This window comes from Prunus persica, chromosome G8, assembly GCF_000346465.2.
Source record: "Prunus persica cultivar Lovell chromosome G8, Prunus_persica_NCBIv2, whole genome shotgun sequence".
Taxonomy (NCBI): Eukaryota; Viridiplantae; Streptophyta; class Magnoliopsida; order Rosales; family Rosaceae; genus Prunus; species Prunus persica.
In genome coordinates, this window is record NC_034016.1 from 9,231,421 (window position 1) to 9,255,666 (window position 24,246).

Consider the following 24,246-nt stretch of genomic DNA (forward strand, 5'->3'; position numbering starts at 1 on the left):
GAAGTCACAGCTTCTTTTCTCCTTAATCGTGTCTTCCCACTTCTCCTACCTAAAGCTACTCTTAGATAAATTCAAGGAATAGTACGAAAAGCATTCAATCATTCTCCAATAATAACATTCATTCAATCAATACTCCAGTTTTTTGGTAGTACTTTTTTTGGTAGCATGCCAATAATAGTACGAAAAGTTTGGGTTTAATAGTTTTTTTATTTTTATTTTTTATGAACAAAGAATTGTATTTACACGTCAAATTTGGAGTGACAATAATAGTACCCTTTAGAATGCCAATAATAGTACGAAAAGCATGTCAAAGAATTAATCGTTAAAAAGACGTGCATTTTCCATTTTTGTCAATGAAGAGTTGTAGGGTAAGAAAATTCATACCATTTTTTCCTCATGGAATGTGTTTTTATCACAATGTGTAGAATGATTTTCTATACATGTCTTGAAATTTGGATGGATTTTACATTGGCTAGCAATCTTTATCAGACAATAAATATCTTTTTGAGGTAACTTTTCCAAGTAATGTAAAATCATGAGAGAGAAATGAAGGAGAAGGAAAACGATCATCTTCTGCTTGCACTACTACACCTTGGATAAGAATTATCCATCCAAGTATTATGACCATTTGTACTCTCCATTGATTTTCCTCCATGTTGGTCTTTTGAACCTTTTTTTTTTTTTTTTTCAATGTTAAATATATATACAATAAGACTTTTGGTATATACCCTTTTGCATACTTCAATCGCTTAGCAAAGTTTTTTTTTAAAAAAAAAAATCAAAGTTAAAATATATATATATATATATATATATATATATATATATATATACTCTCACAACTTCACAAGCAAAGTTTTAAAAATATATATACAGAGAGCTTCGATTGAGGGACATCTTTGTAGAGCCCACTCTGCATTGTATTTCACTAATCCAAACCTTCTATTTTGTAAATATTCATTCAAAGATCATCTCTATTAAAATATCACTTGAATCCAATATCATTTGACCATTCAATTATATTATTGAATTTAAGTATTTTCTTGAAGCACCGTGTTCATTGATTTTGTTAGTCTCAATTAGATGCTTTAATGTTTTTCAATTTGTCTGATTTTTTGCAAGAATGATCTACAAATGAAGACTTGAAAAACAGACGGTTTAGATTATTGAAAAAAAATTCGTAAGGTACCCTAAAGGGTGTCCTTGAAATAAAATTATTCTCTCAAATATGCTTATTTGAGAGACACCCTTGTAGGGTTCACTTTATATTGTATTTCACTAATCCAGACTATCTATATTGTAGATATTCATTCAATGATCATCTTTACAAAAAATCAATTTTATCTGATATCATTTAACCACTCAATTAAATTATTGAAATTTTAACACTTTCTTAAAGAACCTTGTTCATTGATTTTGTAGAACACAATTAGATGTTAAAACGATTTCCGATTTGTCAAATATTTTTCAAGGATGATGTATAAATGTAGACTTAAAAAATAGATGGTTTGGATTGTTAAAAAAAAAAATCGTAGGGTCCAAACCATCTATTTTTTAGGTCTTCATTCATAGATCATCCTTACAAAAAATTAGACAAATCGAAAACCGCTTCAACATCCAATTGTGTCCTACAAAATCAATGAACATGGTACTTCAAGAAAGTACTAAAATTTCAATAACTCAATTGAATGGTCAAATGATGTTAGATTCAAGTAATTTTTTGTGTAGATGATCTTTGAATGAGTATCTACAAAATAGACGGTTTGGATTAATGAAATACAATCTGGAGTGGGGCCTACAAGGGGTGTCCCTCAAATACTTATTTGAGGGATCCCTCAATGGAAGCTCTCTGTATATATATATATATATATCTGTATATATATATATTTAACTTTACTTATGAAATATTCTCTAAAGAGAGTTTGAATGGTGAAAAGTGTTTTTACTTTTCTTTTTTTTATTGGTACGACTACGAAGTTGATAAATAAGTAAATCATTGGTTAAAGGGAAATCATAATTTCCTTAGTTTTTATTTTTTATTAATATTATATAGTTTTTATTTTTTATTAATATTATAAGTTTTTATGAGTTTTGATTAACCATAACAAATGTTTCTCAACAACAAGGTTTCTTGTTATAAATAAAATGAAGAAAATAGAAGAAATTCTAAATGCGAACTTTTTCTTAAAACAAAATTATTATTTAAATATCTATTATAAATTAATAAAATTAATAAAAAAAATTATTTTTTATACAAGTAATATTGAGGAGAGAGAATTAAAATGCTTTTAATCACTTGAGTTACAAGTCCATTGCTCTTATTAATTTTATATTTAAATTATATATAGAAAAGTTATAAGAGATAGGACCATTTACTTAATAATTATAGTTTGAATGGACTTTGGACTAACTGGCCTTTATTTAAATAATCAAATACTGGGCCTTCAGCCTATTGGACTCAACTGACTAAAATAATTATTTTATAAATTTTTTTTTAAAATTCATATAATTCTTTTATTTTGAATTTCAAGTTTCAAACAAAGAGCCAAAAAGAAAAGAGATATTTAGTCTTATCAGTCCTGATCTCTTGGACTACAAGGGTCCAAGAGATTTGTGGTCACTCACCATTGGATGTAAATTCAACGGTTCACTCACTCTTGTATTCCTTTTAAAAAAACTTTTTTGAACCATTGGATTAATATCCAACGGTGGGTGACCACAATCTCTTGGACTCCCGTGGTCCAAGAGATCGGGACTGTTAGTCTTATACCCATTCTTAGCACTAATAATATAGATAAACTCTACACCATTTAATTTCTATAAACAAAACCAAAAAATAATAGCTGACCATATTGAATTTAAATTTTGATTATTAAATTACTTTGATACCCTATTGAGTGTTTTGGGCTTTTTTATGAGGTTTTCGGGTTGAGTTTGTTTTAAAAAATCAATGGCAGTTTTGTAATTTAAAAGAAATTAAAAGCCTTTTTGTTATATTATAAATAGTCTTTGGATGTGTTTCTAAAGTCCTTTTCATATAGGTTTTTTATATAATTTGTGCTCCTATATTGGGTATAATAGTGAATCTCCCAAAAGAAAAACTCTAACAGAGAAAAGTTTTAGTTGCCGTTCCTTGGGGTCAATGGCCTTCATTCCTCTCTTCTCCTTCCTTCCCCTCCCCTCCCCACCTTTGCTCCCTGTCCATCCACTCAAGGTCCTCTGTTTTCGCTAAGTTTGGTGCTTGCTTGACTATCTTGGTGACGACGCGGTAGAAGATTAGCTCTTATTTACGTAATGTGTATTTCTTTTTCCTTTTTTTTTTGTGGTAAAAATCAACTCATTTTCAGTTTGTTGTGTGTTTGTAGTCTCTACTTGTATTTTCTACTTATGAATGTTAAAATGTTGTATTTGCAGTTGTAATTTTGTGCACTAAGGTATATATTTGATTTTTTTAAAGGCTTTTTTGCCAAAATTTCTTAGGCCATGTATGCCTATGAATGGATACACCTTGTGGGTTTGCCGTTGTTGGTGGACTCCTCCGTATTATTTGGATTAACCCTTTGTGGTTACTATGTTTCCGTATTTGTACTAACCTTATATGGTTATTTGTATTTGTATTGGTCCTGATAACCGATTTTTAGGCATGAATTATGAATGCAATCTTATCTTTCTATCATAATTTCAAGTGTATTATAAACAGTTATCTGCAGAACCACAAGTACATGAGTGGGGGCAAAGTATTGTCTAAAGGACATAGCAAATCTGTTGGCCTCTATTAACTCTACATGTCAGTATTTCTCTGTATTAATTTACTACAATTTTAATTTCTTTATTTCCTATAATTACTAATTTACAGTGGGAGCTTTAGTAATATATCCAAAACAGGACCTGAAATTATTATAAAAAAACTCTATATGGAATACACTTTAGAAACATACCCAAAAACCATTTACTACCTAAAAAATGAGTGTTGAAGTTTCTATAAATTACATCTCTGTCATTGATTAACTTAAAACAAGCTCAATACAAAAAACTCATAAAAACCCAAAATAAGCCCAGCCTAGATTTGACCAAAAAATGCCTAGATTTGACCCCAAAAAAAAAAGCCCAGATTTGACCCAAGTACATTGTTCATATAGCGTCATAAAAATACATTGTTAATACCATGTCATAAAAATACATTGTTAATATCATGTCGTAGAAAAACATTGTTAATACCATTTCATACAAAAAACTCAAAAAAACTCAAAAAAGACTAGCAAGACATCCTATATCCTTAACTACCTCCAATTGTTACAGTTTAATCAGAAACAATCGCAAAGGCAAAAGGAAAAACCTCTACAAGAAAAAAAGTACACTGTTAATACTATATCATATAACTATCTTCCTAGTAAAAATCACATTATGCATATCATAAACTTCAAGTGCACAGCTATATGTAGAGTAAAATATAGAGCATGCTTTGTTACTGAAAATCTGTTAACACTATGTCATAGCAGTATACTGTTTATACTTTGTCATAGAAATCAACTCAGTTGCAGAGTACGTATGAACATAGTGTTAATGGAAACTAACAACTACATTTCATTTGCATAATAGGTACAATAAAAGTGTACAACTACAAAAACCCCATGTTCGTAAACCAACAACCTTGAAAAACATAATGAACAACACAACCCTTTGGAACAAACCTAGAAACCCAGAGCAAAAACCCCATGTTCATAAACCAGCAACCTTGAAATACAACTGAAATTGAAAGAACAAGTGTTGCAGGAAGACTGGTTTGGCAACAAGTTGCTGCCAAAACTGCCATGACAGAAACAAACGCTATGAGCTGCAACAGCCAATGGTTTGATTTTCTTTTCATTTTTTGCCACTGTTAAAAAAATAGTCTTCTTCCTTGCTAACTAATGGCAACAAACTTTATAATGAGCAAACCCCTTTGCAGTTTCCATGGACATGGTAATTAATTAAGATTAGTAAATCTGATGTGACATAAAAGCATAAGGAGATTGCTGGCTACAAAAGTGAGCACAGTGAGAGACAAACAAAAGTTGGAAAGGGAATTTTGCATTCCATTATCAGAACAGAAACCATTCAATCAATATTCCAATTTTCTACCACATCACATCATCTTTTTTATTCACAACTTTAGTGTAACATCCCACATCAACAAACGGAGAGAGGTGATGTGCCTTATATGTATATGCCTGCCTCTATCTAGCACGAGGCATTTTGGGAGCTCATTGGCTTTGGAGTCTTGAAAACTCCAAAGTTAAGCGAGTTAGGGGTAGAGCAATCCCATGATGGGTGACCCACTGGGAGGTTGCTCGTGAATTCCTAGAAACAAAACCTTGAGGGCAAAGAAGGTGGCCCAAAGCGGACAACATCATGCTACGACGGAGCCGGTCCCGGGATGTGACAATTTGATATTAGAGCCACTATGCCGTGTGGTGCGAATGTGTCGACGAGGACATCGGGCCCCTAAGGGGGTTGGATTGTAACATCCCACATCGACCAATAGAGAGGGGGTGATGTGTCTTATAATGACTGCCTCCATTTAGCACGAGACCTTTTGGGAGTTGACTGGCTTCGGAGACTTGGGAACTTCGAAATTAAGCGAGTTAAGGCTAGAGCAATCTCAGAATGGGTGACCCACTGGGAAGTTGCACGTGAGTTCCTAGAAACAAAACCGTAAGAGCAGAGAGGGGGCCCAAAGTGGACAATATCGTGTTACGGCAGAGCCGGTCTCGAGATGTGACATTTTGTACCCAATATATTAAGGGAGCTAATTTTCCCACTCCACTTTTGTCAATTTACATTTCCTTTTGTTGGAAATTGTATGTTCCCACATCTCTTTTGTTCACTTATCCTCACTTGTATATTATAGTAAAAAGTATTAAAAAAATAAAAGGGAGTGTAATAAAAGGGGAGTGGAAAAAGAAGCACCCTATATTAAAGGAATGTATTAACTTTTTTTTTTTTTTTTGTCAGTAATGTGTGTCGTGTATGAGAAATATATATGTGGACGTGATATTTTTGAAAATAAAGGCTTGAAATTTCCTCGATATCTCTTGGAACTCAGGGCCATTGAGTCCAATCCAATCATTCAGATGGGAACAATAAATCTACCAAAAGTTAAAACTAGATCATGGTGGTAAAAATATCTCGAATATTATGTATACTGCCAAGAGAACAGATGTAATGCAGATCTAGATTTCCTATAAAGTTTGTATCTCTCGCAGTACTTTAACTCACACACGCAGTACCCTAAGAGCTAAGAATTAAGATAGAAAAGAGAGAAAGAAATAGAAATGGATGGCGTAGGAGTAGAAGTTAGCAAGAGGCCTCATGCTGTGTGTCTCCCATTCCCAGCTCAAGGTCACATAAGCCCAATGATGAAGTTAGCAAAGCTCCTACATCACAGAGGCTTTCACATAACCTTTGTCAACAGTGAGTACAACCACAAACGCTTGCTCAAATCCCAAGGCCCCTCCGCTTTCTACATCTCCCAGGACTTCTGTTTCGAAGCCATCCCCGATGGTCTGCCCCCTACGGATGCTGATGCTGCTAAAATATGAAAACTATGAGAGAATATTTGTTTGTGGGAATTTTCTGTGTATTCTTCTCCTTGTAGGAGGTCATATTTATAATACAACGAAACCTGAATGGGCAAGTAAATAATAAATTCCTAAATCTATTTACAGTAGGAAATCAGGAATTAAAGTAAATCAATTACAATTATAATAGGAATTCTTGGTGTGTAAGGAAAGTAAGTCAATATCCACAAGTCACGCCAACACTCCCCCTCACGTTGGTGCATAGATGTCGCCAATGCCCAACTGATCCAGTGAATTGTGGAATGCTTTACTGGAAATCGCTTTTGTCAAAATATCCGCCAATTGATCCTCGGATTTCACAAAAGGAAACTGAAACACTTTAGCCTCAAGCTTCTGTTTGATGAAGTGTCGATCTACCTCAACATGTTTAGTACGATCATGCTGAACCGGATTCTGTGCAATGGCTATAGCAGCCTTGTTGTCACAAAAGAGATTCATTGTGGATGTAGGTTTATACCCGAGTTCAATAAGCAACTTTCTTAACCAAAGAAGTTCACAAATCCCTTTAGTCATGCCTCTGAACTCGGCTTCTGCACTGGATAAAGCTACTACATTTTGTTTCTTGCTCCTCCATGTCACCAAATTACCTCCCACGAATGTGAAGTAACCCGATGTGGATTTTCTATCTGTTACATTACCTGCCCAATCTGCATCTGAATAACCATCAATATTTAGATGACCATGCTTTGAGAACATAAGTCCTTTTCCAGGTGCAGACTTCAAATATCTAAGTATCCGAAGAACTGCATTCATGTGGTCTTCACTTGGAGAGTGCATAAATTGACTGACAACGCTCACCGCATAAGCAATGTCTGGTCGAGTATGTGACAAATAGATCAATCTTCCCACTAACCTTTGGTATCGTTCTTTGTTAGTTGGAACTTGATCCGGATATTCTCCAAGATGATGATTCTGAACAACAGGAGTGTCCGCAGGTTTACAATCTAGCATTCCTGTGTCTGTCAACAAGTCTAAGACATATTTCCTTTGAGAGAGAAATATGCCTTGCTGCGATCGAGCCACCTCAATTCCCAAGAAATACTTGAGTCCACCTAGATCCTTCATCTCAAACTCCGTAGCCAGATAGTCTTGTAGCTGTGATATTTCCTGTTTATCATTCCCAGTAATAATCATATCATCAACATAGATTATTAATGCTGTTACCTTCCCTTTTTGATGTTTCAAGAACAGAGTATGATCTGAGTTGCACTGTTTGAAACCATTGTTCTTCATTGCCATGGTGAACCGTCCAAACCATGCACGTGGTGACTGTTTCAATCCATACAATGCTTTTCGTAACCTGCAAACTGTTCCAGTCTGAGTAGTATTATATCCAGGAGGAATATCCATGTACACCTCCTCTGTGAGTTCACCATGTAGAAAAGCATTCTTTACATCAAACTGGTGTAGTGGCCAATCCAAATTAGCTGCAAGGGACAATAAGACTCTGACGGTGTTTAACTTTGCAACTGGTGCAAAAGTTTCTTCATAGTCTATACCATAGGTCTGTGTGTACCCTTTTGCCACAAGTCTTGCCTTGTATCGCTCGATAGATCCATCTGCATTGTGTTTTATAGTAAACACCCATCTACATCCGATAGTCTTTTTTCCTCGTGGTATAGTCTCTAATGTCCAAGTCTGATTTTTCTCAAGAGCTTTCATCTCCTCTTTTATAGCTTGGACCCACTTAGGATCTTTCAATGCTTCAGAGACCTTGGTTGGAATATGGATAGCAGACAACTGATGCACAAAAGCCTTGAGTGGTTCAGACAGCTTCTCAGTGGATACATGATTTGCAATTGGATACTTGGATGTCTTGCCAATATCCGGTGAATAACGGTTTGGTGGCTTCCCACGATTTTGCCTGAAAGGTAATTGATATCCAATAGTTTTATCATCTAAATGCACAAGTCTAGTAGGAGTAGTTACCTCAAGGATATTCTCAGGAGATTGGTCTGTTGGTACTGTTGAGTTAGAAGGGGGGTCTTCATCTTGTTGTTCTGTATTGTCTGTAGGTGTGGGACTCGGATCAGAAATATCTTCGCATGGATCAGGTGGGTCAGGCAATTGATCGCTATGAATGGGCGATTGGTCACTTTTCAACAGAGAGTAATCTCGTGCTCCAGACTCGGGATGATCAATCATTTCTGTACATGGGAGAATTTCTTTGTTTGCCAAGTTGCTCCAATTCTGTTCTTCACTTCGTATCTCCCCCTGAAGCGCAGAATTGGATGATGGGTCATGAAAGAACAGCTCAGATTCCAGAAAAGTCACATCCAAAGTGACATAGGTTCGTTGGGTAGGAGGGTGATAACAGCGGTAACCTTTCTGATGAGTGGCATAACCCACAAAAACACAACGAAGCGCACAGGGATCAAGTTTGCTACGTTGATTTTTGTGGAGATGAACGAAAGCCACGCATCCAAAGATTCGGGGTGTGAGTACCAAAACAGAGGGTAGATGTCTGTGTTGCGCAAGCACCTGTAAAGGAGTTTTAAAGGTCAATACACCAGAAGGCATGCGGTTGATCAGGTGAACTGCAGTGACAATAGCATCATCCCAGTGATGGCGAGGAACATGAGCGCCAATCAGAAGTGCTCGGGCGGTTTCAAGAAGATGTCGATTCTTTCGTTCAGCAACACCATTTTGTTGCGGTGTCTGAGGACAAGTCGTCTCATGGATAATTCCATGTTGTTGGAAGTAAGTCTGAAAGTCATGATTGACAAATTCTCCACCATTGTCGGAGCGAAGAATCTGGATTTGAGCATTAAATTGAGTTTTCATCTGTTTGTGGAAGGACTGAAAACGGGAAAACACCTCGTTTTTATTCTTCAGCAAATAAAGCCATGTCATCCGTGTACAATCATCGATGAATGTGACAAACCATCGAACACCAGAAGGAGCAGTGATAGGCGAAGGTCCCCAGACATCAGAGTGAATTAATGTAAATGGAGTAGTACACTTGTTCGTACTCAACGGGTAGGGCACACGGTGACTCTTGGCCAAAGTACAAGTATCACATGTGAAGTCGGAGTCTTTGAAACCTGAGAATAAATCTGGTATAAGATGCTTCATATAACTAAAAGACGGATGTCCCAATCGACGATGCCACAACCAAATTTGCTTTTGTTTGCTATCAAAGGAATGTGTCACACTGTTAGCCACGCCGGGACTGAAGTCATCGACATAATATAGCCCCCCTCTCTTAGTACCACGACCAAGAATCTCCTTAGTGTGAATATCCTGAAGCAAACAAAAACTCGGGTAAATGAGTACACAACAATTCAATTGTTCAGTAAGCTGACTAACTGACAACAATTTAGTGGATAAAGATGGAACAAGTAAAGTATTAGACAGTGTGAGAGAGGATGAGAGTGCAACAGTGCCAGCCCCTGTCACAGGATAAGTAACACCATTGGCATTTGCAATACAGGTTCGTCGAGGTTGTGTAGTATTCAGAAAATCATTAGGATCAAACGTCATATGATCAGTTGCACCAGAATCAATTATCCAGCTCTTGGAATCAATCTTATCGGAAGTATGGAATCCATAACCAGTACCATTACTGGTCATATTGCATTGTCCTCGATCTGTAAGAGTAGCCCACCAATCGGGGTAGCCATGCGATGTAAAACAAGTCTCACAAGTGTGTCTCGGATCACCACAATATGCGCAATTTGGTCCATGTGTCGGGGTCGTTAGTCTAGAAGTCATAAGCTGTGCAGCGGAAGAAGCATAGGATACAGGTTGAGTAGGAATTTGGATCGGAATCTGAGCATGAGTCGGGGCCGGAGTCGGAGTCGAAATCGGAATCGGGGTCTGAATCATAAACAAATTCGAGGTTGGGGTCATCATCGAAGTAGGGGTCGTGGTCGTCTTCGGAGTCGGGGTCAGGGTCGTCATCGTCATAGTCGGGGTCGGGGTCGGGGTCGTCAAAAGAAGATCCTGATTCTGGATCGGGGTCTGAATCATAGACAAATTCGGGGTTGGGGTCATCATCGGAGTGCGGGTCGGGGTCGTCTTCGGAGTCGGGGTCGGGGTCGTCGTCGTCATAGTCGGGGTCGGGGTCGGGGTCGGGGTCGTCAAAAAAGGATCCTGATTCTGGATCGGGTTCGGGGTCAAAGTCTGCATCTGTAGGGGCGGAGCCATCTGGGCACTCAACTCAACGATGGTTGGTTGAGAATGAGAGAAGGAGTCGGTGGTGCTACCTCCATGAGGGTTGAAAAAATCATCAACCCTCATAACGGCGGCGGAGTTTTGAAACTAGAGTCAGCAATTCCAAGATCGCCGCTCTGATACCATGCTAAAATATGAAAACTATGAGAGAATATTTGTTTGTGGGAATTTTCTGTGTATTCTTCTCCTTGTAGGAGGTCATATTTATAATACAACGAAACCTGAATGGGCAAGTAAATAATAAATTCCTAAATCTATTTACAGTAGGAAATCAGGAATTAAAGTAAATCAATTACAATTATAATAGGAATTCTTGGTGTGTAAGGAAAGTAAGTCAATATCCACAAGTCACGCCAACAGATGCTACGCAAGACATCCCGTCTCTTTGTGACTCCACAAGCAAGACTTGCTTAGGACCATTTCGCAACCTGCTTGCTAACCTTAGTCTAGACAAGGCCCTCCCACCGGTGACCTGTATTGTCTCGGATGGTATCATGTCATTCGCCGTCAAAGCGGGTGAAGATCTTGGAATTCCGGTGGCGCTGTTCTGGACTGCAAGTGCATGTAGCTTCATGGGCGTCACTCATTATCGTCAACTTATTGACAAAGGTCTTACACCACTCAGAGGTACATGTTATGTTACATGAAAAATAAAGGGCACGCATACAGTTTGAAATTTTGTGATATTATTTTTTGTATTAGTTGTTATATGAAAAGTAATTAAATTAATAGTAAATTTGGCTTACACCCTTCAAATTCAACTTATTTTACCTGCAACCCGTCACTTTTTATTTCTATAAATAATACCCAATTTTTATAAGTAAAAACCCATGACTACCTTATTAAGTTCAATATCTTTGATAAATAAATAAAAATTAATTTCAATATCTGATTTATTATAATTTTTTGATTGCCAAAATACCCGTATTTATATTTCAACGTGTAATGGGGTGGTATTTTAATTTTTGGTTCCCCAATTTATTGTAGTGATTCCCTCTACAATTTTGTGTGCAATTAATTATCCGTTTTATTATTAAAATTTATTAATACAATCAACAATTGTTGGCCGAAAAGGGCAGTTTTTCTTATTGCATTTTTGAAATTTTGTTCCATCTTTACCGAATAATAATCTACCTATTTTAAAACTTGGATTTCATTTATTGTACTTAGTTTTTTCATGGATAATAATCTACCTATTTTTTATTATTATAAATTATTGCGTATCTATATTTTCTATAAATTATTGTGTATCTATATTTTCTATAAATTATTGTGTACCTATTTTGCTGTAAATGTTTTTGGTAACTAATATACCTATATATCTTTACGTATATATTTATATTTATATTTTTTATAGGTACATTATTAGATATGTAATTTACAGTTTTTTTTTTTTTTGGTTTGTAATTTTAGGAGCGATATGCTAGAGAATGTCAACCGAAAGAAATGGGGTGATTGATATGCTATTAATAGGGAGTATTAATCACAATTATAGTACTTAATGAAATGCTTCAAATAAATTATAAATAAAATATGAAGTTTGGTGGCAACAATGTAAAAACATAGGAATACTATGACCTCCTATATCATAATGGTCATATAAATTTGAATTTGGGTTTTACATATAGATTTATAGAGTGATGTGTATATGTCTAAGAAATAGAAAATGTAGGGACCTATATGTGTAGGAATTGGCAAACTATTATATTCATCGTTCACCCTAGAAAAAAAAAAATTAATTCACCCTCCTTTATTTTTTTAATTATTTTTCATCTCAGACTTATGAAAATGAGATTGAAAACTTAAAAAGATAAGATTGGAATTACAGTGAATGATGAGTATTGGAGTACCAAATAACTACCTCTCATGGCAAGGTCCGGACATTATTACAGTGTGGACATTATGTGTTTTCTACTACTCCCCCCTATTTTCCTCATTGTTTACAATGGCGCTTTCACGGTAATAATGTACGGATCCGGATGAGAGAGGAACTGTGTGTGTATATATATATGGGGGCCTTCTCCATTGCGAACTTCTAAAATGCGGAGTTGTTGCGAACTTTTGTTTTTAACCGTTTGATGGCTTGTATGGTTTAGATTTAAAACAAAGTTTAATAACTCATTTTTCTCTCTCTTCCCTGTCCTCTTCTTCCGCAAGTTCTCTCTCTCTCTCTCTCTTTTTGTCTTCTTTTCCTTTGTAAGATATTTTCCTCTTTTTTCCTCCTGTTCCTTTTTCTCTTTGCCTTATTTTCTTTCTTTTCGCTCTTCTTCCTTTGTCTTCCTCCTTTTCTCTCTTGTACCAGATCAACAAATTAGTCAAACCCGATTCCAAAAATTTGCCAAAATTCCCAACATGAGCAATTACTAATTTCAGGAAAAACACGCATGTGGAATTGCATCTCTAACAACTCTAACAACTCTAACAACTCTAACAAGAAAATAAGACAGAGAGAAAAAGGAATAGGAGGGAAAAGGAGGAAAATATCTGACAAAGGAAAGGAAAAGAAGACAAAAAAAGAGAGAGAGAGAGATTAGTGAACTCGCGGAAAAAGAGGAAAGGGAAGAGAGAGAAAAATGAGTTATTAAACTTTATTTTAAATCTAAACCATACAAGCCATCTAACGGTTAAAAACAAAAGTTCACAACCACTCTACATCTTAGAAGTTGGCAATGGAGGATATATATATATATAACTTGGGGAAATTATGTGATGCTCTGAAGCCCACGTCGGTAATTTGTTGGGAAAGATGGCCATTTATGTACAAATATTAAGCCTATAAGAAAGAATTCTTATATCTTTGTTATTTAATCTGGGATATAGAAATGGTAAGCAGCTATGACAAATTCTATGTATGCTTTTTCAGATGAGGCTTCTCTAACAAACGGGTATTTGGACACCACGGTAGACTGGATTCCAGGAATGAAGGATATTCGTCTGAGAGATCTCCCAAGCTTTCTACGTACCACAGATCCAGAAGACGTGATGCTAAGCTTCGCCATGGGGGTGGTAGAAAGAGCTTCCAAAGCTTCTGCTATCATCTTAAACACTTATGACACATTGGAATATAAAGTGTTGGAGGCTCTTTCTTCAATGTTTGCTCCAATTTACACCATTGGCCCCAATCACTTGCTTGTGAACAAGATAGTTCCCCAGAACACTATATTGTCATCGATCGGTTCCAGCCTTTGGAAAGAAGAGCCTGAGTGCCTACGATGGCTGGATTCCAAGGAACCCGACTCGGTGGTTTATGTTAATTTTGGGAGCATTACTGTTATGACACCCCAACAGCTTGTTGAGTTTGCTTGGGGTCTTGCTAATAGCAAAAAGCCCTTTTTGTGGACAATTAGGCCTGACCTTGTGAAGGATGATACTGCTCTTTTCCCATCGGAGTTCGCCCGAGAAACGAAACAAAGAGGTTTGTTTGTCAGTTGGGCACCACAAGAGGAAGTTCTGAACCACCAATCTATAGGAGGATTCTTGACACACGGTGGCTGGAACTCCACCATTGAGAGCTTGAGTGCTGGAGTGCCAATGGTTATATGGCCGTTTTTTGCGGACCAGCAGACTAACTGTTGGTTCTCGTGCACTCAATGGGGAGTTGGCTTGGAGATTGATAGCAATGTGAAGAGGAGTGAAGTGGAGAAGCTTGTGAGAGAATTAATGTCGGGTGAGAAAGGGAAAGAGATGAGAAAGAACGCCATGGAGTGGAAGCGAAAGGCAGAGGAAGCTACTGGTCCAAGAGGTTCTTCATTACTGAATTTGGAGAAGTTGGTTAAAGATGTACTGCTGCAGCCATCAAAACCCTAGTAGCTAGAGAGATAATCAACCCTGATCCAGGGGTTCTATGTTGTTATTTCCTCACACCTCAGCTTATGTTTTTGTTTTATTATTATTGTGGAATCAATTTTTTTTTTTTTTTTCATATTTTATCAATGGCTGAGGGCTTTGAACTCCGCAATTTGTTTTATAGAAAAGTAGTGTGTGCTCCCGTACTTATAAATCAGTGGCAAGTATTGCCATCCATAATCTTCGATGACCATATGTCTGAACCAATACATGGCCCCCAACTTGAGCCCACTTTTCCCGATATTTTAAGCAGTTTGCTACAATAATTGTTTTGGCTCTTCATTGTTTTAGTGTATCGAAAGATCAAAAGGCATCTCTCAAAACAAAACAAAAACCAAAAGCTCAAAAGGCCAATATATCAACGAAGACTTGATTAGGATACTTGTTGGAGTTTGAAAGCAAATGACGTATTTTTGTCCCACAATGAAAGTTTACAGTTTTGCAAAAGTCTTTAATAAAACATGCTCGAGCGGGTTTTTTGTAACAGAAAGTGCTTGTGTGGGTTATTTTTAATATAAACATACAATTTCGTCTCTGTATTTAATAGAACAAAATTAACGGCAAGACCATTTGTCCCAACAAAACTAAAGTTAAAGGATCACGGGAACTATTTTGGAAATTGAGGTACTCAAATGCAAATTGGGTCAAAGTTCAAGAACTAATAAAACGATTAACCCCAAAAGTCTTTAACAAAACATGCTCGAGAGGGTTTTCTCTAACAGAAAGTGCTTGAGCGGATTATTTCTAACACAAAGCACTCAAGCAGGTTTTCTCTAACAAAAAGTACTCGAGCTGATTTTATATGAGAGTTGGGCCCGAAAAATAATTTAATTATTAATTATTTTTTTCGCAGTAGAACATTTTTAATTATCGTTTCAGTTTGAATTTAAATTAGAACAGGTTCTAACTGTTGTGTTTGAAGCCGCAAACAGTATTATATATACCCAATATCCAACCATCAAAAAAGTAACTTGTTTTCCAACAAACAAATAAAACTTTATATTTTTCTTACATTCTCTTTGGAGAAGAAGCACATCTAAGTTCGCTAGAGATCCAGGATCCGATGCTAGATTCTTGATTTATAGATAGTTGAATCTTTGGAGATAGACATCCATTGAATTGAACTTCAAGTACTGAAAATGAGCGAAATTTTGTCTTTAGGACATTGCCAATATGCAAGCCTCTATCATAAATTAAAGTCAATGTTCTCTTATTTTACTGTATTAGTTCATTCATGCAGTTTGTATTATTTGTTGTTTTATATAAATATTGTTCACTGCGTTAATATATTGATCCTAAGCATATAAGTCACTTACTGATTGTTCCTAACAATCTATTGACAAAATTCATTATAGGAGAATCTGTAAATGACGTGAAGGTAACTGATAAAGTCAATGTCAATGGCGTCAAATGACAATATTTTTTTAATGTTTTGAAAGGACACAGCTAATATAATTATAAGTTTGGGTTAAACAGATTTTTTATTATTTAAAACATTGTTATTTATAGTTCAAATTTGGATTGCCACCAATAATACTCTTTAGAGCATCTCCAAGGGAATGGGGAAAAGCAAACACATTTAATTGCAATTAAGGTTAGTAGTTGGGAGGTGAAGGGAGAGTCTTAATGTAGAAGAAGATGCTCTTCTTGTACAAGGGTTTACAACTAGACTGAGCAATATTGTCAACGATTCGATAATATGATACGAATTTGCATGAAAAAATTATTATTTGGGTTGGACTTAACAGGTCGGGTTGAAAACGGGTGGACCCGTTAGTCACCCATTAAACTATTAGATCGTGTCAGTATCATTCGCGAATCATCCGTTAACCTATTAAGGGCAGGGGTATGTTTATAAATTTTATATCTTCCATTTTTCTTTTTCTTTTCTTTTTTTATTCTTCTTTCTTACCTTTCTTATCTGCCCTAGGTGAAGTTTGCTTTTGGTGTGCTAATCTTTTGAAGTGCTTGCGTAGACCTCTAGTGCCTTGCACTAGCAGACTCGTCAACACCACTTTGGACTACACTTATGTTCAAGCTGTTCGTAAGCTGACTTGACTTGGCTCTATGGCTGCGTTCCTCATAGAAAGACAAATCCCATATAATTTTACTTGCAAAATAGAGGGTATACAGAAAACGGATCGTGCATATTACGTAGACGACTCTATCTCGAGGCTTGACTGAGGACCTTTAGGCATGAATTATGAATGCAATCTACCATATTTCTATCATAATTTCAAGTTCATCACCATTATCTAGGATTATTCCACTCAATAACAGTACGTTCGGATGAGGAAATTTAAAAGTACAAAGAAATTCATAAATAAGGGAAATTAATGTTCTAGAATTTGTAAAGTTTCTTGTTTGGGTGACAGATTTAAAATATGGAATTGAACCTTTATTTGTAAAGTTATCCTGTTTAAAAACTCAGTCTCTCTTGAAATTTTAGAAATGAAGACTTTTACCCTCTGTTTGGATGAGGGAAAATAACTCAGAATTTAACTAAAAGTCATGAATTTAAGAGGAGAAATTGACGATTCCCTTGTTTGGCAACTTGAGCACGGCATTTATTAAATGATGCGCGCAAAAAATCGTGAAAATTGGAGCATCAAATTCCCGAGTTTAATTTCCACCAAAATAGGCGTCATTTCACAATTTTCAGTGTCATTTAAAAAATTCGACATACATAAATCCAAACACTGAAATCTTCAATTGCCAGAATTGAAATGATGGAAATCTAAATTCCGTCATTGTAGAATTGGGTTATTCGTTTTATTAGTCCCTGAATTTAGACCCAATTTGCATTGAGTTCCTCAATTTCCAAAATGGTTCCCGTGGTCCTTTAACTTTAGTTTCGTTAGGACAAATGGTCATGCCGTCAATTTTGTTAACTTTTCTATTAAATACAGGGGTAAATGGAATTTTTGTATCAAAATTGATTAAAATATGAATAAAAAATAAAAAAAACTTAAAAAATAAAATTAAACTCTCTCTCTCTCTCTCTCTCTCTCACCCTCTATCCCGATTTCTACTCTCCCTAAACTCTCTCTCTCACCCTGCGTTTAATAGAAAAAGTTAACAAAATTGACAGTATGACTATTTTCCAAATGAAACTAAAGTTAAAGGACTACGGGAACCATTTTGGAAATTGCAGTACTCAAATGCAAATCGGGTCAAAGTTTAGGGACTAATAAAACGATTAACCCTTTAGAATTCTATGTAATTTTCAATTTCTTCATCTAAATAGAGGGTTGGATAGAATTTAAAGTTGAGATTTACGACCTCCAAATTCCATGTTTTTCCCAAGCGGAATTTGTAAATTTTTTTGTTTTTTTTATCCAAACACGGGAATTGATTCATGTCAATTTAGAAATTCTGACTTTTGTCAAAATCTCGAGTTTATTTCCCTCGTTCAAACGTACTGTAAGGGAGGCAATTGAGTCCGGTAATTTTGAGCAATTTAGACAGGAATTTGTTGAGGGTAGATAATACCATGTTGCTGTTGAAGCTGCTACTGCCTGCATGTGAATTCGTTTCGTTACGTAATTTCAACATTTTAACTTTGAGAGAGAGAGAGAGAGAGAGAGAGGGAGAGAGTTCGTTTTACAATTAGATTAGATTAATGAAAAAGTGGAATAGTGAAACTTATACAAGGGTCACTTTCAAATCAATGTAAGAACTTTTTCTGTTATCCCAAATTTGGTAATTCCCAAGCGATTCGAAGAGTTCTAGTGTTTTCCGCATTAATAGCTTGGTGCATGCAGGCTGTACTACAGCTACTAGTAAATTTGAACATATAAAATTGGAGAGAGTAGAGAAAACATAGAAATAAAGGTTAATTTGAAACCACCATATTCATTCAAATGCTCTTGTTTTCAGGGACACCAACTCCATGCTTTTTCCATTGCTCTTCATGCAGTGGTGGATTCAGGATTTGAAATCCAACTGGGCGAAACTTACATTAAAAACTCGAGGTTATGAGTGAATCTCATTAATAAACTCGAGGTTCTAATTGAGGGACCATTAGCAGAGAGAGAGAGAGAGAGAGAGAGAGAGAGAGAGAGAGAGAGAGAGAGAGAGAGAGAGGGTCTAGGAGGGGGGCCTGAGGTTTGGGTCGCTGGTAACACATAGAGAGAGAGAGAGAAGAGGACGGGAGCAAAGGGGGAGACGGATGGGGAGGAAATGGTACAGGGGTAGGGATGCATTTTTTGTTTTTGTTTTAAGCTTCTTTTTTCTTAAAAATTAATTTTCTTTACAATTTTTTTTATGGATCTCAAGTTTCAAATTATTTTTAACTTATTTATGTTTTTAATATTTAACCTCATTTAAATTTTGAATTTTGAATTTTGAATTTAAAATTAATATTTTTTTGAAAGATGGGGTATATCAAAGTGAGACAAGTATGTGTTAAAAATAGGGTAAAGTGAGACAAAATGAGTTTTAGGGAGCAAAGTGAGACACAAATACACTTTCATGAGGTATATCAAAAAATATGCCAAATTATAATTATGAATAATGCTACTCTTACCACATTTGTATACCACATTCTTATACCATCTTATGTTGCAGTTGAGGTGGACAGCCACATCAATTAAAATTATTTAATATTTTCTTTTTTTTTATGATTTATTCAAATATTTGTTTTTCTAATTGTCTTAATTAAAATACACTTCATTGATTTAATTGACGTGACATATAATATAGACATGCCACCTCATGTGGCATAGAAATGTGGAATAAAAATGTGGTAAGTGTAGCATTACTCTATAATTATATGACATTAAAAGTGGCTACACTAGACAACCTATATATATACTTCACAAGTGCTAATTATTAGTAAGTTAATGTGAACAACTTTTTTGGATTGAAAATGATTCCCTCAAATTCCCGCAAATAAAATATTGTTCAGTTACCATTATGATAAAATAAAGTGGTTAACAAATATTTAAGAGAAATGTCACTTTAATTTTTCAAAATCTATGATTTGTCATCTGATTTTAATACCATTCAATTTTCCATCCATTTTAAGAGTATTTTAGTCTTTCCATTTTCAAGGGTATTTTAAAAATGGAAAAATCATTATAATTTTTTTATATATATCTTTTAAACAATTAAAATGGGGAAAAAAAAAGTCTCACCTTCCCCAATCCCATGTGCGCCACCGTCAACCAACCCCGCCCACCTTGAAATTCATTCCCCCTTCCCTCATCACAACCCCTTCCTCATTCTCTATCTACCATGAAACACATACCTTCCACACACAAATTCACTGAGTGCACCCAAACTGAGTCACTTTTTTCTTCTTTTTTCTTTTTGGTATTTTTCCATTTGCATATTGAAATTTTTTCCATTTTCATGCTCAATGAAGACCATAAAACTTTTTATGCGTGCTCATAGAGAGGGAGAGAGAGAGAGAGAGAGAGAGAGAGAGAGAGAGAGAGAGAGAGTCCTATGCGATGTGTTTTGGGGGCGGGTGGGGTTGGGGAGAAAGCGAGAGAGGTCTCTTTTTTCTCTCATTTTTTTCTTGAAAATGAAGACTAAAATACCCTTAAAAATGGATGGTGTTAAAGTCAGACGATAAATCATGGAGTTTGAAAAATTAAGATGACATTTCTCTTAAATTTTTCTTTAATGTGAGAAATGGAAACTGATGTATAAGTTCAGGTGATATTTCTACAAAAATCCGTAAAATAAATCGGTTGTCATTGTTTATGGAACACATTGTTTTAAAGAATAACAATTTTTATAATAACAGTCAAATGGCTAAATGATTCCGGACACTGCACCACAACTTCTTATAGACAGCGCAAAAAAAACGTTGGGGATTTGGGGTTCCTACTAATCCCCATCTATTCTTGAAGGAACGTTCGGCTCCTGTAGGGAAGCCTCACTCTCTTACGGAAGGGATTCTCTGTAAAAGATTATAATAGTGAATATATGTAACTTACTTTTTCATGCACTATAATTTGGGTTCGATCTTTCGAAAATGTTCTACTGCCAAATTGTCTGACAATATAAGGTACTTATATTGTGAATCTAAAGCATGTTTAGTGACATGAACATCCAAAATAAATTATTATTCATATTGACTGTTTTATAAGTATGTCAATAGAACATTAGCCTTTATTTCTATTTATGAATAACAAAATCATTTTTTATTTTTTATTTTTATCATTTTGCAATTTCAACTTTAGCTTTGTCGAAGTCAAGATCTAGTTCCTTGTCTAAAACTTCGTGCCTTTACCCGGATAAAAACTTGTTCGAAAGATTATCCAACGTCTCTTTTCGAAAGTCAAACTGATAAAATCGCATGGGGTGTGTCGATACTGGGCTTGAGTCCTTGTGCAATTTTAGATTCTAATAAAAAAATCCCTAAATGGGCATTTGTCCATTTTCAGTTCAAACAATTACAAAAATCCCAAGTTTTCGGGCTCAATTGATGCGTTTAGAAAGATCCTGGCCTCATCTAAGGCCTTTACAAGGGCTTTGGACCGGCTATGGCTAGAAGTGTTCCAGCCAATGCAGCATGCTTCATGGCATACGAGGTTACAAGGTCAAGTTTGGGATGATAATAGGTGGGGTTTTGAATTTAGTGATTTCAGTCATCTTCATTTTCTGACGCAGAAGCCAATTTTCTCTATATTGAACTTGTGGCTTAAGCTTTAGATAATTACCACAACAATTTACAATATAAAAATACATGGTTTACTATAATAATAGCACGGATACCTATTGAGATGAAACTCCACAATTGAATAGGTTTATTTGGCCTAATCTATCAAGTGTGTGATCCAGGTAATAATATGAAGGAGACCATATTTATAAATCACTTTGTGTACCATCTCTGTAATATTTTTCTAGTCGTAGGACTGTCTGATCTTATCCTATATTATAAACACGTGGCATGATCCTATAAATTCTGGTCCCACAATCTCTCCATGAGTTTTATGTTTGGATATAGATTCCACCAATCGACTATAAGAATTAATACAATAAGAAGAAAAGTTTGCCTTCAGATAAGTCTCTTGTCTTTGTCTACTTTATTATAAGCGTGTTTTTTTTTCTTTCTTTCTCCATTTAATGTGTTTGTCGTGTGTGGAATCAGAAATTCCCACTATGTTGATAATCTATTGAACATGAACTGAGACTTTTGAGCATCATTTGCCAAATCAATCGTGAACAAATGAGCTCTATGATGAAGCCTCATGCAGTTTGTATCCCTCTTCCAGCTCAAGGCCACATAAACCCAATGCTCAAACTTGCAAAGCTTCTCCATTTCAAAGGATTCTATATAACCTTCGTCCACACAGAGTTCAACTACAATCGCTTACTTCAATCTAGAGGCTCAGATGCTCTCAATGGCGCAGAGGATTTCCAGTTCGAAACTATATCCGATGGCTTGCCACCGACGAACCAACGAGGGATACTTGACCTCCCAGAGTTGTGCAGAGCCATGCCAGTTGAGGGCCAGCGTTCATTCAGAGACCTCATCAAAAGACTCAACAAGGCTTCTTTGTGGTCGGATGCGCCAGCTGTAGGTTGTATTATTTCTGATGGAGTGATGGGCTTTACCTTTCAAGTTGCTCAAGAATTTGGCATCCCGGAGATGCTTCTATTTACACCTAGTGGTTGTGGTATGTTGGGGTATCTACACTACGAAGATCTAGTAGAAAGAGGTTATTTTCCATTGAAAGGTATCTTTCGAAAGATCTATATGGTGATTCCTAACATGAACACTCTTTTATTCAAGCAAACAAGTAGTCTCTATGATATTACTTACTTTTTCATGCACTAAAATTTGAGTTTGATCTTTCGAAGACAACATAAGATACTTATATTGTAAATCTGAAGCATGTTTAGCGACATGAACATCCAAACTAAATCATTGTTCATGTTGATTGTTCTATAAGTCCGTTAATAGAACATTACGCTTTATCTCTATTTTATGAATAACAAAATCACATATTTTATGTATCATTTTGCAATTTCAACTTTGGGTTTGATTTTGGAAATGCACAAATGAGAGGTGCAGAATGCTTTAATTATGTGCAGATGATAGCGACTTAAGTACTGGCTTTCTTGATACCGTGATTGATTGGATACCTGCAATGGAAGGAATTCGATTGAAAGATCTCCCCACCTTCCTCCGAACAACGAATCGTGATGATACAATGTTCAACTACAACATACAAGCAATAGAGATTGCCATGAAAGCTCAAGGTGTGATCCTCAACACATTTGATGAATTGGAGAAAGAATTCTTGGATGTGATCACAACAAAGTTCCCCCAGCTTTACACCATTGGTCCACTATCACTCCTTCAACACCACATGTCCACAACACATCACTTGGACTCAATTGATTCAAATTTGTGGAAGGAAGACAAGAAATGCTTGGACTGGTTAGATAAGAGAGAGCCTCAATCAGTGGTGTATGTCAACTATGGAAGCCTAGTAATAATGACTAAAGAACAATTGGCTGAGTTTGCTTGGGGACTTGCCAATAGCAAATATCCATTTTTATGGGTCATTAGGCCAAATCTTGTAGATGGTGGAGAGGAGATTTTATCAAATGAAGATTTCATGGAGGAGACAAAGAAAAGAGGCTTGTTTTTGGAATGGGGTCCACAAGAGGAACTTCTTAAGCATCCTTCAATTGGAGGCTTTTTAACACATTGTGGTTGGAATTCAACTTTGGAAAGCATTTGTGAGGGAGTGCCATTAATTTGTTGGCCTTTTTTTGCAGAGCAACAAACCAACTGCTTTTATTTATGTAATAAGTGGGGGTTTGGGATGGAGATTGACACAAAAGTGAAGAGAGAGAAGGTGAAGAGGCTTGTGAGAGAGTTGATGGAGGGTGAGAAAGGGAAGAAGATGAGGGAAAAGGCTATGGAATGGAAGAAGAAGGCAGAAGCAGCTACAAGAACTGGTGGATCTTCTTACACTAACTTTGATATGTTGGTTAAGCAGCTCAAACAAGAGCCCATTGGCTTGGAGGACTTGTCATAGAGTTATTGGGGGTATGTAGTTTTTATTTTATTTACATAAAAAAAATTGTCATTGTGCAAGGGGGTTTATAGCTCAAGTGATTAAAAACATTTACTCATGCAACCGAAGTCCCAGGATTGATTTTTCACTCCCCAATATCACTTGTATAAAATGAAATAAAAATATTGTCTTTGTCATCCATTCAACATATGACGACCAAATTATCAACCATACTTGTACAATTTAAGAAATGGCCCCAACAATTGGTGCAAAGTGGTTTCATCTCAACAAGAAGTGTGTACCCCATTAGACTGTTGACGTCATCCATAACAGTGCAATGTCAATTCACGTGCCATCATGACAAAAAATCATGATTAAATTCCTTAAGGAAAACCCATACTCAAAAGGACTGGTTTTTATTTTTATTTTTATTTTATTTATTAATTAACTAAGTTTTATATTTTTAACAAAAGCCGTATTGTGAGGTTCTTTGAATACAGGGAGTGCTAGGTCCTGGTTTAAAGAAGCTGATTATATTTTTGTTGATGTGGTTGTGTGTGTGTGTGTGTGTGTGTGTGTGTGTGGGGGTGGGGGTGGGGTTGGGGGTGTACTCTATGAAG

The 24,246-nt window shown here is 35.9% G+C and overlaps 2 protein-coding genes across 2 annotated transcripts; both read left to right on the plus strand.

Moving 5' to 3' along the window:
- On the plus strand, positions 5,746-14,710 carry LOC18766554 (7-deoxyloganetin glucosyltransferase). The gene is made up of 3 exons (XM_020569764.1): positions 5,746-6,558; positions 11,151-11,420; positions 13,657-14,710. Exons 1-3 carry the CDS (start codon positions 6,312-6,314, stop codon positions 14,598-14,600), a joined length of 1,461 nt encoding a protein of 486 aa, XP_020425353.1. The 5' UTR covers positions 5,746-6,311; the 3' UTR covers positions 14,601-14,710.
- Positions 21,642-23,852, plus strand: LOC18767213 (7-deoxyloganetin glucosyltransferase). The gene is made up of 2 exons (XM_007199367.2): positions 21,642-22,333; positions 22,692-23,852. Exons 1-2 carry the CDS (start codon positions 21,823-21,825, stop codon positions 23,645-23,647), a joined length of 1,467 nt encoding a protein of 488 aa, XP_007199429.1. The 5' UTR covers positions 21,642-21,822; the 3' UTR covers positions 23,648-23,852.